The 15,400-nt window shown below is 35.2% G+C and overlaps 1 protein-coding gene across 1 annotated transcript in view; it reads right to left on the bottom strand.

Moving 5' to 3' along the window:
* Positions 1-5,974: 5,974 nt before the first annotated feature.
* LOC117021978 (vesicle-associated membrane protein 711-like) overlaps positions 5,975-15,400 on the bottom strand; it is a 28,400-nt gene continuing 18,974 nt past the window's right edge. Inside the window, exon 6 of the mRNA XM_033105436.1 lies at positions 5,975-6,472. Within this exon, the coding sequence (XP_032961327.1) occupies positions 6,335-6,472 (138 nt within the window). The 3' untranslated portion in view covers positions 5,975-6,334. The remainder of the gene's footprint in view (positions 6,473-15,400) is intronic.

Here is a 15,400-nt window from a genome sequence, read left to right as displayed (position 1 = left end):
TTGAAAGGTAGTCTCACTAATAATGTTAGGATGTAATTCGGCCTTTGCCTTCTGTACTTTAGTCTGCTTTTATTGTTTTACTGCTTGGAAAAGGTTTTTAAAGGTATCTTGTACTTTAAAAAGTAGTTTAGGCTTAGAGCCTTGAGCTATTGGGAATTTAGAAAACCAGGACTAACCCACTGTCCTCCACAATGTATGTGTTGGTCCTGAAATGTATAATGAGTTTATTTGGTTTGGGGTCATATTAAGCAAGTGTCAAAATCTAGATCCATGCATAATAAACACACTGACATCTCAGTAAATTTCTTTGGGAGGACTTTAATAGTACAGTTTATCTGTGTTAATATTTAAGGATGATCCCGAGCTATTCATAAAATGAATTTTATTACCAGCTTTTAACAAGGTTGCGTACTTTATCCTTTCTTCACTACTGGTTATACTTAGTTTAGGAGTCTACCCTGAAAATTCCATGGGTAAAAAAATGATTCTAGCAAGATGAATATTGAGTTGTGCAAATTGAATGCTTGGACGGTTTAATTGCTGTCAGTTGCTTATAATCTGGAAAAATGGGGAAGTGTTGATTATAATCTGGTTTGCATTTCAAAGGACTGTAGACCATTTACATCAGAATCATTTAGTAAATCAATTGTTGGGGGTGTTTCCTGGGATTCTGTATTTGACACTCCAGGTGGTCTTAGCTGCATTAAAGTTTTAAGGTCTGTGGCTTTAAGATGGTTCGAGTTATAAACATTGTTTCAGTAAGGATTGTTTTTCTTGTTCTGGTAAAGACAAAGGTGCATGTTTCATAAAACTTAGACCTCTCAAGCATTTTAATCATGGACTCTGTCTAGCTTGAAAGGAAAAATCACAAAAGACGGCATTGTAAAGAGTGTACAAGATGACAGTGAGCAAGTGTACCAAGTGGGAAGAGGGACACAGTGGGGGTGGCTATAGGCTGAAAACATGAGTTGGTTTTATTATGTTTTAATTCTCTACAGGCAGTACACTCCCCCTATTGCCTACTTATTGCTCCCTTTGGTTTGTCACTGATCTCGCTCATCCATTCCAGTACGAATTGGTAATCAGCAACTGATTGAAATTGACTTTTGCAGTTGTCTTGAGTTGGGCTCGTTAAATATTACCTTGTTGTCCTTACTACCTTTTGGATTCTCAAGAAGGATATGTAATTCCAGCAGCCTCAGGTACTGGGATCCAAAGGACTGTAATTTAGGAATACAGTGGGTAACTACTAAGTTAATTTTGTGCAGTAAGCCCTGTAAAAGGTAACTTTGGGGGACAGACGCGTGCTCTGAGGGCATGAAAAAAGGACCTTAAAAATTACTGTACTACTTAAGAAGGGTGAAATGCCTTATAGGAATTAGATTCTAAGTAAGAGCAAGGTATTCCTTGTTACAGCAGTCCAAGTCGGTTATTTTAGTTGTCATAGGAGGAACTGTTTCAAGTCGTCAAAGAAAGTACAGATGAGCATTAGGAGAGGTGCTATTATAAGTCATTAAACAGTGATAACAGGTTATTGCATTCTATTTTGAGACACATCTAAGCCACGTGGGAAGATCGTTTACTTCAAGGGTAGTTGGTATACACTTTTATTTTGTAATTGGATAGGCTATATTTTGTTCACACTTTAGAATTTGAAAGCAAGGTTACTTTCCTAGCTTTTCTCTTAAAATACTGGGAGAAACTTAAGAGGTCTGTTAATGCCAGTACGTGTGACATTTAACATGTCGTGGAAGCTATGCTTTGAATTAATACTTTAGAAGGAATATATAATTGCCCCTCCCCTTTTTTTGTATGGATGGCCTTGGATTACACAGGGCTTAATCACATTTTTAGAAAATACTTGCCAATCTCGGACTGATGCAGTGGAACCCTTTTTAAAAATAAAAATTGAAAGATGGCTCTCTGATTATAAGTTACAGTGTAGTGAAGAGATTGGTTAAGGCAATAAAAACTTCGAAATGCTCAGAAATTTGTTGTAAATTGCTTCTGCAATCGATATATATATGAAGCATGCTACTAGTCAATTAGTTTTATGTATTAAGACCTATCAGCATGTCTTTTTTAAGTACCTGGTTGACTTGATTTTAAACTAACATGATGTTCTCTGTACCATTTAACATTTTCAAGACATTCTCCCCAAGCAAATTCTGTTGGAACCAAGTGTTTCCAGTGCTAGAAGCCTACTTCTAGAGTCTTCATATGAAGTTTATAGTGGGCTTTAATGGGATTTTAATTTGCACTAAATTTTCTTTTCTGAAAGACTACTTATGTTCAAATTATAATGTAGTGCTTTTGTCTCACAATTAAACTCTTACAGCACTCATGCATTTTTTGCACTGTCTTTTTTTTTTTTTAATTTTTTATTTTTTTATTTTAAGCTTTCCCCACTTGGATGAATACCTTGAATAACAGGTCTTGTTTTCTTAGTTGAAAAGGTAAGGCAACTATTAATCATATTTAAAATAAAAATCTTATTAAATGATGGGTTCTTTTGAAAGATAGCTTATGCATAATTGGTCAAATAGTATTACAAGTTGAAGAGTCACTGAATTTGATAGAAGACTAAAGGGTAATTTTCCAGTTTTCCCCAAAATGTTCATGAGAAAGGATAGTAAGAGTAGGAAGATTCTATATGGGGATGTTCAGTCTTTGGCATCTACTGGGTTTGCTGTAAAATGTAGTGAGACCACTAACAGTGCTGATGGGCATTTGCTATTCATGTATTTTTATAAATTTTTCAGAAAATGGCAAATGGAATCAAATGTGTATAATAGTAATAGCATTAACCAAGGTACTTAGGCTTTCTCTGTAAGCCTAACAGTATTGTGTCACTATTCTACTTACTACATTTGTGTCCCCTGAGAACTTGAAGGAATATGAGTCACTCATAGGGCTGGCCTACAAGAGAGAGGTTGCCATTGTGGCAGGTCATGGTGTGCTGAGCAGGTCTGCTCCTCCATAAATGAAGGGTCTGTAACCAGTTTGTGATTTTCCTTTTTGTTCTAAAAATCAGGACGAATTAAACAGTGGGTTTTGTTATTCCAGGTTCTGCCAAGATTTTATAATGAGATAATACGAACTTTTGAAACAAGTTAAAAATAGTCCTTTTCAGATTTATTAAAATGTATGGGACATTCTATTTAGCAGATTTTTAAAAAAATTTCTAGTTTAATATATTCAATGGAATAAATTATTTCAAATAAGTAGTTCTGAGGTCCAGCTATCATTTGCCCTGTAATGGGCAAATAAAATTTAACCTCTCCAGGCATCAGTTTTTCCAACTGTAAAATACCTCCCTTGGGTATGAACATTGAATGATAGTCATGTGAAAAGTGCTTTGAAGTTAGTAGTTTTCAACTTCATCATGGGGTTACAGACTCTTTGCGGCCCCCATCCCAGCCTTAAGCACAATCTTCAGGGGTGGAGCCCAAGCCTATTACGATCCCTTGGTGATGCTGAGGGTCGAAAGCCAGACCTTCCTATTTATTGCAATGACTGTTGAGGAAATAAGGATGGAAATCATGCATATGAAAAAGTACCAAATGTTAACGCCTGTATATGCTGGGCAGTGAACATGAAAAGTATGGTGTGGCCAGGCTGGAGTAACTGGTCCACCGAGAAGCGATGAGTGCCCGTTCCGAAGTTTGCCTGGGCACCTGCAGGGGCTCCCTGCTTTCTGTAACTCCTGGGCTTCTCTGGCGGTGAACCTTCTGGAGAGTTGATGTAGAAGCCATGTGATCTTGGTGAGTACATTTGGGAAGATGAGGCTAAGAGTTCTAGATTCCAGAATAGCTGTGGTTACCTTGATAGAGATAGGAAATAAGGCCAAATGAGCAGTTTTGTGGGGAAAGGAGGAAGAAACAGTTTTGGGATTTAAAATTTGTTTGCATGATACCCAAGTGGGTGTGTCCAGTAGAGAGTTGGGAAATGAGAACCAAGGCTGAGCTCTGCTGAAGGCCATTTGAGTGAAAAAATGATAGCGTGACTGAACTCCGAAGGCCTTCTCTACCTTCTGCACCGCCACAGCAAGCAGTGTCTTCATTTGTTAATCTCCTCTTACTAGCCAGTGGACTCAGGCAAGTGACAACTTGTGCTTCAGTTTTCTCATCTGTAAAATGGAAACTTATATTAGGTTGGTGCAAAAGTAATTGTGGTTTAAAAGGTAAAAAAAAAAAAAAATGGCAAAACTGCAATTACTTTGCATCAACCTGATAGTACTTATCTCAGTTATTGTGAGGATTAAATAAGAAACTCTAAAGTATTTAAACAGCTACTAGCACATAATAAGTGCTCAATAACTTAATTGTTACTTTTGATTGCCTTTACCTATTGAGGTAAATTGGATTTCTAATAAGATCCAATGCCCATCCGACTTAAAACCCATGAAATCTTCCTCAGTGACCAGAGCTGGTGGTGATCATTATCTTTACTGAATTTATTCTCTATTGGTGCACACTGAACTAAATGTTTTAACACGCTTAGGATTTTTGTCTTGCCTCCTCAACTGGATTGTAAACTTCCCTTATGAATTAGGACCATTTTGTATACTTCTATATATGGTCATGAATTTCTCAAGCATCGGTTATTCTACTGATGCGGTGATTTAGAATAAATCCTAATGTTTTACAACTGTTTTGGTGGAGTCAGAGCTCTACATTTGAAAGCATAAATGAATGAAAAATCTAAGGTTGCCTTAATACTTGTTTCTTTCTACTCAGTTATGTTCTGACAGATGTAGCACAACTGGGAAACACCCTTTACTAAAGGAGTGTTTTGTTTGTTTTTGTTTTTACTTCTTCCTGGTAGCTTTCAACAGTTCATAAAAATGCAAGTCATCCTGAAAACTCATAAGATTACCTAGGAAAACAGGCATTACACATGGACTTGCTGCCTGGAAGCTGGGCGATGCCTGTGCTTTAAACATGCAAGTGGAGAGGAGCTTGCAAAGGCACGTTACTCATTTTTAGGCTTCTGGGTCTTGGCATCTTAATATGTAAAATTGGGGGCTAGATTAGGTATTTTTACATTTCATGTCTTCTAGCAATAAATTTGCCAGTATTCACTGGCAACCAGAATACACATACACTGTTTTATACATAATTATAAATTGTAGAAATGTTAGGCAAATTGTATAGAGCTTCAAAAATAATGGCAGCAAAATACATGACAGTACCTCTTCTCACAATACTCCTTTAAATTCCTGTCTTTACCTCCCAGAAACAATCTATTAACCTGGGAAGAAGCCAAATGGTACTGATGTGTCCTGTCTGGCCCATAATAAAGGGGTCAGATAATATACTGATTTAAATATGGGCTTCATGGTCACATACCACAGTCACTACTTGAATCAGTCAAAATCTCATCTTCCTAGCTGCATGATCTTGGACATGTCATTTAATTTTGCCTTTTTCTGATCTGCAAAATACAGATAATATGAACTAACATTTTCATAGCACTTAGCATTATGCTAACTTAGTAGTTTTTACCTCTTCATGTCATTGTATAATTAATTAAATGACACCCATTCCCCCAAAAGCACTTACTACATCGAATCAAAGTGAATATTCAATAGAATATTCCAAAATAAGTATTTTTTTCTGGGTATAGATTACAGAAACTCCAAAGTTTCTGATTTAAAATCCTTTAAAAAAATATTTTGTGAATGGCAAGGTGATACTGTACTAGAGGACTTGGTGCCTATTTAAAATACTGGTATTTGATCATTATCAGAATTAAAATGAGTTATCTAGCAGAAAGGAATCACTGTTCTAATCTTTTATTTTTCCCCATGGATCATTAAATGATTTTTAAAACCAACTTTAGACCTCAAATTCCTATACACGAAATAGAACTCATGAAACCTTGTAACAAATTGCTAAGTTGCATGCTTTGGTTATTAGAAATCTTAGTGATTTGAAGTAAATCTTAGTGATTTTGAAGTGATAATGAAGTGTATCACTAAAAAAAAGGCTATTACGGTGGCCATATAGGAAGACAGGATATGTGATATATTAGAGAAATGATACAGCTTCCCAATTTTTTTATCTTTACTCAAGGAAATGCCTAATATAAAACACAATGGTTTGGATTTTCATTTCAAATGGTGGAAGAGGTGAATGTGTATCGCTGGACTGTACTCATGTTCAGGTTCTTAACATTTCTAAGGAAATTTTAAGGTCAAGATCATTTCTGAGTAAGGAAGGAGTAAGATCATGGGGATTTAATGCCATTTAATGCTATCATCTTTTTCTATGTAATAGTTAACAGTTAAATAACATTTCGTGTGTGGTACACATAACAAAACTCCATGTGGTCAGGTTGGTATTACATTTATACTTAGAAGAATGATGATGATTGAAAGGAGAAGTGCTGCAAAGATGAGTATAATCTTTTTGAAACGTTTCCACCATATCCTCCTAAGAATATTCCTTGTTTTTTTGGAGTCTTTGGCCTGAAATAAAAATAAACACAGATTTAATGTTTTCATTTCTGGGTTAATGGGCACACTCCAATACTTACTAGAGCTCTCAAAAAGAACAGATTTTGTTTGGTTTTGACCAATCTCCAAAAGTCTCAATAGAGCTGAACAGCTTTTATAAAAGGATACACCATGATTCCAGGTGCCTTCCTTATTGTGTTCAGCTGCACTTTTACTAGCTTTATTAACTTTGTGACCTTGAACAAGTTACTAACACTTTGAGCCTCAGTTTCCTCATCTTCATGATTTTTCTTAAATGCCACTGTCCCTTACAACCCTGTTTAAATTTGCAGCACTCATATCTTTATCCCAGAAGCCTTATTCCCCTTCAATACATAATTTTTCTCCAAAGTACTTATCTAACATTATGTAAATTTTACTTATTTTCTCTTTGTTGAGAATGTAAGTTCTATGAAGGCAGGGATTTTTGTCGGTTGCATTCACTTATATTCACAACAGTGCACAATATAGGGCAGGTGTTCAATTAATATTTGTTGAATTAATGAGTAAATATATTAAATGGGGATAATGATACCTGTCACATAGTAGCCCAGAAAGTGAGGGTTAACTGAGATAATGAATATAGTACATCTAGTCCACTGTATAAGAATAAATTATGCCGTTATTATAATTAATATTTTTGGTAAATAATGAGACGGATTTTGTTAAATACTTTATGATACAAAAAAGTTTCATTACAAACCTAAATAAAACAGCTCACTGTTATTAACATGCACAAAATTACTGAAAGAACTCAAGGAGCAGTGGGAAGAAATGAAACAAGGCCACGCAGAATTGTAAAATTCTTTTTATTTTTTTATTCTGAGAAAAGCTTTGTTGTTTCCATTTGGTCCACTCCATTTTGTTTTTTAAATCTATATAACTGCTTTTCATATAGGCATGCTACAAACAAAATGCTTGGTGCTTACATGGACTTCTGCTGTCTGCCACTTGGGTAAGAAGTAAAAGTGCAACCAGTTTATTGTGCATCAGATAAGCTTTTTTTACTCTCGGTATAGACAATGCCTTTCCAAGAGCAAAGTCAAAGTACATAATTATAGTGAATGCTATAAATAGCATATGTCCCATTATGCTACTCAGATGGCCTCACGATTCTAATGTACAAGTATGGGAGCCCCAGGTTTATATACCCAAGATGCTGTTGGTTATTCCCAAGGATCTGGCTCATGGAAGCTAGTTGACTAGGTGAACATTCCAGGATGTTATATTTTATTGAATGCTTTAAATGCAGGTACTACTGGTATATGACATACATTATATGTATTTTTGCATCATAATATGCAATACTCAAAATAATCTTGGGTGAGTATTCCTGTTTTACATCATTGAAGAAAATGAGGCTCAAATGTTTTAAGTTTTCAGGTTATACAGCTAGTAAGTGGTGGAGCTGGAATTTAAATCTAGAATTGCATGACTATATTGCCTTGTGTAGAAACATTTAATTAAGATATAAGCGGACTTTACACTTAGATTATTTGCTTTCTCTTTTACTAATGTAATACACATATATAGTTAGAAATGTCAGAATTCTACAAGGCTTATGAATAAAAACAGCATACTCCCGCCCTACTCCTTCCCACCCCTGATCCTATTTTTAGAGGTAATCACTCTCAGCTCTTGTCTGTTTTGCTCATTGTGTTATTCCTATTGCCTGGAACAATGGTTCTCAACTAGGGGCGATTTTGTCCTTCAGGGGACATTTGGCAATGTCTGGAGACATTTTGATTGTCATGACTGGAAGGGTGCTACTGGCATCTAATGTGTAGAAGCCAGAGATGCTGTTGAGCATCCTACAATGCAGAGGACAGTCCCCCTACCTCCACCCCCTCCCCAACAAATAATTACCCAATCCAAAATGTGCCAAGGTTGAGAATCCCTGACCTAGAACAGTGCCTGACACATAATGAGTGCTCAATAAATACTGGTTGAATGTACCTTATTTAGCTGTTTATTTTTCCCTGGTGTTTGTTTTCTTCTGCATTACTAGAAAGCATACATACATATTTCTTGAGCTTTCTATTTCCAACTATGGAAGGAAGTATATAACTTAACCATATCCCCAAATCTCCCTTCTTTAAATACACATCTTTCCTTTCTTTCCTATCCTCTCTTTTTGTTTAACTAACACATTGCAAATATTCACTGAACCATGGAGTGTATTTGATTGCATTGACTTTAATGTATAACTTTCTGGTTTCTGTAGAGCTACTAACACGTAGAGAGTTAAATGAAATCTTTTCAGTTGTTAGTTTTTACTCTACGAACCAGTAATCCATTCCCAAACTACAAAGGAGCTGAAAAATATCCTTCCTTTGATTGCTCCCGTGTTGGATCCACTTGTTTTATCTTGAAGAAGTTCATCACAGAGCCTTTTGAACCACTCCAGCCTGGATTGGTTGAGATCTAGGTTTATTTACCGTTTCCCTGAAAATAAGACCTAGCCGGACAATCAGCTCTAGTGCGTCTTTTGGAGCAAAAATTAATATAAGACCCAGCCTTATATTTATTATATATTATATTTTATAAGACCCGGTCTTATAGTAAAATAGTAAAATAAGACCGGTTCTTACATTAATTTTTGCTCCAAAAGACTCATTAGAGCTGATTGTCCAGCTAAGTCTTATTTTCGGGGAAACATGATATATGCTTTAATCTTGGGTCTTTGTTCACCAATATCCTGGATATGCCCTCCTCTTGTGTTGGGCCTTCTGTTTTCTCAATCTCATCCTTCCCTTTCTTGATTTATTCCCTCCTGTTGAAAAAATATTTGCCAAAAACTACCTTAGAAAGAGTGAGTGGGAGGCATATTTCTGAATTTCTAAGAACCTATATGCCTAGAAACATCATTATTTTACCCATACGTTGAGTTGGTAATTTGATTGGGTATAGAAACCTAGTGGAAATCATTTTCCCTCAAAATTTTGAAAGCATTCATCCATTTTTCTTTAATACCCATATATTGCTATTGGTAAATTTGATGCTATTCTAATTGCCAAATCTTTGGTTTCTTCTTTCTCTGAAAGCTTTTAGAATCTTCTCTTTTTAATATTCTATAATTTCAAGATTACATGCCCTGCTGTGGTCCTTGTTTTTGTTCATTGAATCTGGAAAGTTATGTTATTTAGTTCTAGGAATTTTTCTTGTGTTACTCTGATTTTCTTCCCTCTGATTCCTTCAATTTCTTTTCTTGAAACTCCTGTTATTCATATGTTGGATATCTTAGACTGATTCTCTTGTCTTCTTGCTCTCTCTTTTTGCTCTACTTTCTGAAGGAATATTTCAATTTTATGTTACAATAATTCTGTTAACTTTAAAATTTTTACTATTGTTTTAATTTTCAAAAGATCTTTTTTTCTATGAATAAGCTTTTATATAGCTTTCTGTTCTTGTTTCAGAGATGTATTATCTAATATTCTTTCTCTCAAGAAAGAGGTTTTTTTTAATACACTTTCTTTTGCTTTTGCATTATCTATTTTGTCTGAGTTCCTTTTTCCCTGTTTCTTTAAATATATATTTTTAATTATAGACTTTCCTCAAATATCTCATGATCTGTGTTGTTGATTTACTAAAATCATGATTAGGAACTCTGTATAGTGAGTGGGGCTTGTCATTTGGTGGGTTTCTCTGTAGGATAATGTGGTATGGACCTGACCATTTCATTTGGGGGAATGCCTCAATATCTATAGGCAGGTCAGTAGCTGTAGGTCTTCTCCCTTTGATATAGTCAGTTTTCCTAGAGAGAAATCTCCTAATTTCCTGCCTGGGTAAAACTGACTGGGAGAGAGGTTGGGGAGTGGTCACCATATTCAGGATGCAGGTTTTCACTTAGTCTATCTGATTTTAATATGATGGTTATTCTGGCCTCAACTGCATCTGGTGTCTAAGTTAAAAACTTCTCTGGTCTATTGTCTTTAGATAATAAAATTTATTATCCTTTGTCAGAGATAGGAGAAGAAGCAATGTGGCTGTGAAAAATAGGGAAGTGGCAACAGTTAACACGTTCCTTTTAAAGATTTTATACCTAGTCTCTTCTTTCTAGACCTATACTGCATGTCTTCTTTTAGACGTACCATATGTCTCCAATTTCTGATCCTTTCCAAGGTCCTATGGCCTGGATCAGTTTGCATTTTAATGTCTTCTCCTGCTTACAAGCTTATGTTTCAAGCTTTTACTGCTCTATTTGGACTAATAATTACTGATAACCTGTTTTCTAGCTTCCAATATTGTTGACATTTCTTACATGTTGTCTTTTCTCTTGTTTTTTTATCCTAGTGGTTTGTACATTAAAATCTCTGATTATTGTTTTACATATCATTTTATTGGTGTTTTGAGAAGATATCAAGATAAATGTATATGTTAATCTGCCAAGTTAGAATCCATGACCCATACTTATCTGTACACTGGCTGACAGAAAGCTTATTGGCCTACTTTTAGTTAAAAAACAAATCTGCTTTTTAAGAACATTCAGTAGAGTCTTTTACAAAAAGACCAAGGGAAAAGACAGGGAGAAAACTAATTTAGCTAGACAAAAATAGAGGGTTTAGTGAGAATAATTATGTGCTGTGTGAATATAATGTGTGAAAAACTATAAAATACTTCAAATTTTATCCTTTATTGAGCTGCTTCTATTCAACTGGCTTCAAAGAGGAAGTCATTTTTTCTCCATATATTCATGAAAATACAATGTATGTATACATAAAAATGGGATTTGTTGGAAGGTAAGGCAGTAAAGTGAAATAAGTTAAAAAAATTTTTTTTGTTTTGCTGTAATTTTCTGGGATTTACTATAGATGTTGCTGCTTGTCCCATAAGAAACACACAGATAATCTAATAAAAAAGCAATAGGTCTGGCGATATGGTAGATTATGTAACCCCATAATCCTGGCACTATTATTAATCAGAAATGTTAGATAAAATATAAGAAGCAAATGTTTAATGCATAGTTGAACTTGGAAGAAAGTAAGAGCAAGGCCAGGTGCAGGAACCTCGGAAAGCAGGGAGAAGTTGCCCTGATGGTGCAGCTCCTCTGGATTTGGGAGGGAGATGATGCTGGCCTCTGTTGCCCAGGGCTTAGGATTTCAGAGCTCACAGGGACAGGAGGCGAAGCCGTGGGCTCACAGGAAGAGAGTGATGGAACTACATGGAATTTCCACCCTTCCTATTAACTGGGCTCGGAGCTTTGGAGTCTTCCTTGACTCTTACCACACATCCAATTTGTCAGCAACTCCAATTTCATCTTCAAAATATAACCACAATCCTACTACTTCTCACCATCTATACTGTAGTCAATATTCATTTAGTGCTACCAACACTGGTACCACTTTCTTTGCTCTTTATTTCTTGCTGAAACTCAAAATTTTCATCTGAGATCATTTTTAATCTACCTGATATACTTCCTTTAGAATTTCCTTTAGTGCAGATGTGATAAAGTGAAGACTTCAGTTCCCCTTCCATAATGTGGAGTTATCTCTAGCAAGAGACTCTCCAATCACAGACCCCATTTTTCAGGCCCTTCACCCACCTCATGTATGCCTCTCTCTACCCCTTGTATTTATACAAAGCTATAAGACTAATTCTTACCAACAGATTGTGAGTAGAAGTGATGGGTGTCACTTTTGGGCTGAACTGGCTATAAGTAAATGTGTTTCCTCCATTCCCTGTTTAACCAACTGCCATCTGAAACTGAAAGACTCTGAGACCCAAGGCAATGGCAGAGTCACAAAATGGAAAAAGCTTGGGTTCCTGGGTTACCATATGGAAGTCTGCCCATGGAAAAACCTGCCTTAGACTGTTATACAACCGAGAAATAAACCTCTATTGAATTTAAAACTCTGAAAACTTGAGGTATGTTGTTACAGCTAGTGTTTCTCTAATATTGAAATTGATAGTAGGATGAGATATTGTCACTACAAAACTCTAAACATGTGGCATTGGCTTAACCATCAAGTGGTAGGCAGTGAAGAAACTGATATTAAAGGCTGGAAAGATAAAAACCGATGCCCTGGAGAGTAAAACATTTGCTAAAACTATCACCTGTGATAACTTGGAAAACAGACAAAGCACCATTGAACCTGTGACTTTAGAAGAAAAAGTTGGAAATAGAATGGTAGTAGTGAGTTTTTGTTCCTGGCTGCGTTTAGCCAGGCAACAATTGATTGGTTTGCAAGAAGAAATGAAAAGGAATAGAGAGGATGCAGAAATGTAGAACACTGAAAGATTAGAAAGTTGATGGCTTTTTTGCCCAACCAAGAGGAAATAAGATTGAAAAGGTATTTTAATGACAGATGCCCATTAAGATTCTGCCCTTCCTCAATAACAAAAAACCCCAAACCCAGTAAAAAATGAGCCAAGGACCTGAATAGACTTTCTCCAAAGAAGATATACAAATGGCTAATAAGCACATGAAAACATGCTCAACATCATTAGTCCTTAAGGAAATGCAAATCAAAATGCAATACGTCATACCCAGTAAGATGGCTATAATTTAAAAAAATGGAAAATAAGTGTTTGAGAGGATGTGGAGAAATTAGAGTCCTCTTACATTACTGGAGGGAATGTAATATAGTTCAACTGCTGTGGAAAATAGTTTGGAAGTAACTCAAAACGATTAAACCTTGAATTACCATATGATCCAGCAATTCAATTCCTATGTATATACACAAAACAATTGAAAACAAGTATTAAAAAAAAAAAGACGTGTAAGAACATTCATAGTAGCAATATTCAAGGAGCCAAAAGGCAGAAAAACCCAAATGTCCATCAACTGATGAGTGGATAAACAAATTGTGGTCTATCCATACAATGGAATGTTATTCAGCCATAAAGAGGAATGAAGGACTGATACTTGTTACAACATGGATGAACCTCAACATTGTGCTAAGGGAAAGAAGCCAGACACAAAAGATCACAGATTGTATAACTCCATTTATATGAAATATCCAGAATAAGTAAATCCATAGAGACAGAAAGTAGATTAGTGGTTGCCAGGGGCTGGGGAGTAAATGCTTAAGGGGTACGAGGTTTCTTTTTAGGGTGATGAACATGTTTTGGAACTAGGTAGAGGTTATGGCTATACAACATTGTGACTGTACTAAATGCCACTGAATTGTATATTTCATAATGTTAATTTTATATTATATGAATTTTACCTCAATTAAAAAAAAAGATTCTGCCCAGCAGTAGACATCAGATAAGGGGTATAAGCTTCCTATCCAAACCTAATGGCTCAAGGTAGTGCCTTTAAATTAAGAGGGAGGAATGAGGGCAAGGAAGCAAAGAAATACATCTAGAAAAGAACTTTATATGTGGCTACGGGCACTTGGAAATGACTAGAACCAAAGAAATTAGAAATCAACTAAATTGTAAATGGAATTATAAATAAACCAAAATCTTGTCCTTTGAAAAGACCAAAAAGAAAATCTTGATTAAAAAGTAAAGAGTGGCTAGGAATGAGAAAATAAAACTAACCATAGGCAGAGGACAGACTAAAATAATTACACACACACACACACACACACCCACACACATAATCTATGTTAATTTAAAAAGTAAGAAGGGATCGAAAATTTATTAATGTTTAACACATGGAGAGGCACTGAGGTGTATGTGAGATGGTCTGTGATGAAAGTTAAGGTGTTTGGTGGGTAGAGACATGAAGAGCTGACCACTGTATATTCCTTTATTCATTTATTTGTAGTGTATTGCAATTCCTGAAGTAATCTAGGTAAATGAATTTATGGGTAATATTATTTAGTTTTAATTAAACTAAAAAGTAGACATTTGCCTTAAAAATCATACTAATAGAGCAAACATAACGAAAATGACAGGCTATATCTCTGCTTCTAGTTTGAGTACTCCATCTACCATATTTATAGTGATATATAATCACATTTGACTTTTAATCACATTATCATTAAAATACACTTATTATTTTTCTTAATCAGAGAGAAAGTTTTAATTTTCTTAAAACAAATTGTTTAATATTTTATTTCATCTTTATCTCATTCTTTTAAGTTCTATTTTTCTGTGTGTTTAATAATACATAACATTATTATAGAATATATAGAATTTATATATATTTAAATATTTTATGAATAAATATGCATGATCAAAAAATTCTATAGACCACTGTCTTAGAAACATTTTTGCAAAAGTGTACCAAAAAGAATTACCATATGACCCTGCAATCCCTCTCCTGGGTATATACATAAAACATCTGAAAACATTTATCCGTAAAGATACATGTGCTCTGATGTTCATTGCTACTTTATTTACAGTGGCCAAGACATGGAAACAACCAAAGTGTCCTTTGATAGATGATTGGATAAAGAAGATGTGGTATATATACACAATGGAATACTACTCTGCCATAAGAAAAGATGAAATGGTGTCATTTGTGACAACATGGATAGATCTTGAGATTATTATGCTAAGTGAAATAATCACAGAAAAAGTCAAGAACCATATGATTTCACTGATATGTAGGATATAAAACTGAAAGCAACAAAGGAACAAGACAAAAAAATAAAGACACAAAAACTCATAGACCCAGGCAATAGTTTAGTGGCTACCAGAGGGTAAGGGGGAAGGGGAGGGGTAGGTGAGGGTAAAAGGAGTCAAATATATGGTGATGGAAGGAGAACTGACTCTGGGTGGTGAACACACAATGTGAGATATAGATGATGTATTACAGAATTATACACTTGAAACCTATGTAATTTTACTAACAACTGTCACCCCAATAAATTAAAAAAGACAACACAAAAAACCTGTGGAGTTTTCCTTTCAAAATGGAAACAACTTTACTGATTTTCTGCTTATAAATTTAATGCCTGCTCTTGGGGGGGGACAATGGGGACGGAGGCAGGAAATACATAAAAA

The sequence above is a fragment of the Rhinolophus ferrumequinum genome, chromosome 5, assembly GCF_004115265.2.
Source record: "Rhinolophus ferrumequinum isolate MPI-CBG mRhiFer1 chromosome 5, mRhiFer1_v1.p, whole genome shotgun sequence".
Classification (NCBI taxonomy): domain Eukaryota; kingdom Metazoa; phylum Chordata; class Mammalia; order Chiroptera; family Rhinolophidae; genus Rhinolophus; species Rhinolophus ferrumequinum.
Note: the sequence above shows the minus strand (reverse complement) of the source record. Positions and strands in the feature narration are given on the sequence as shown.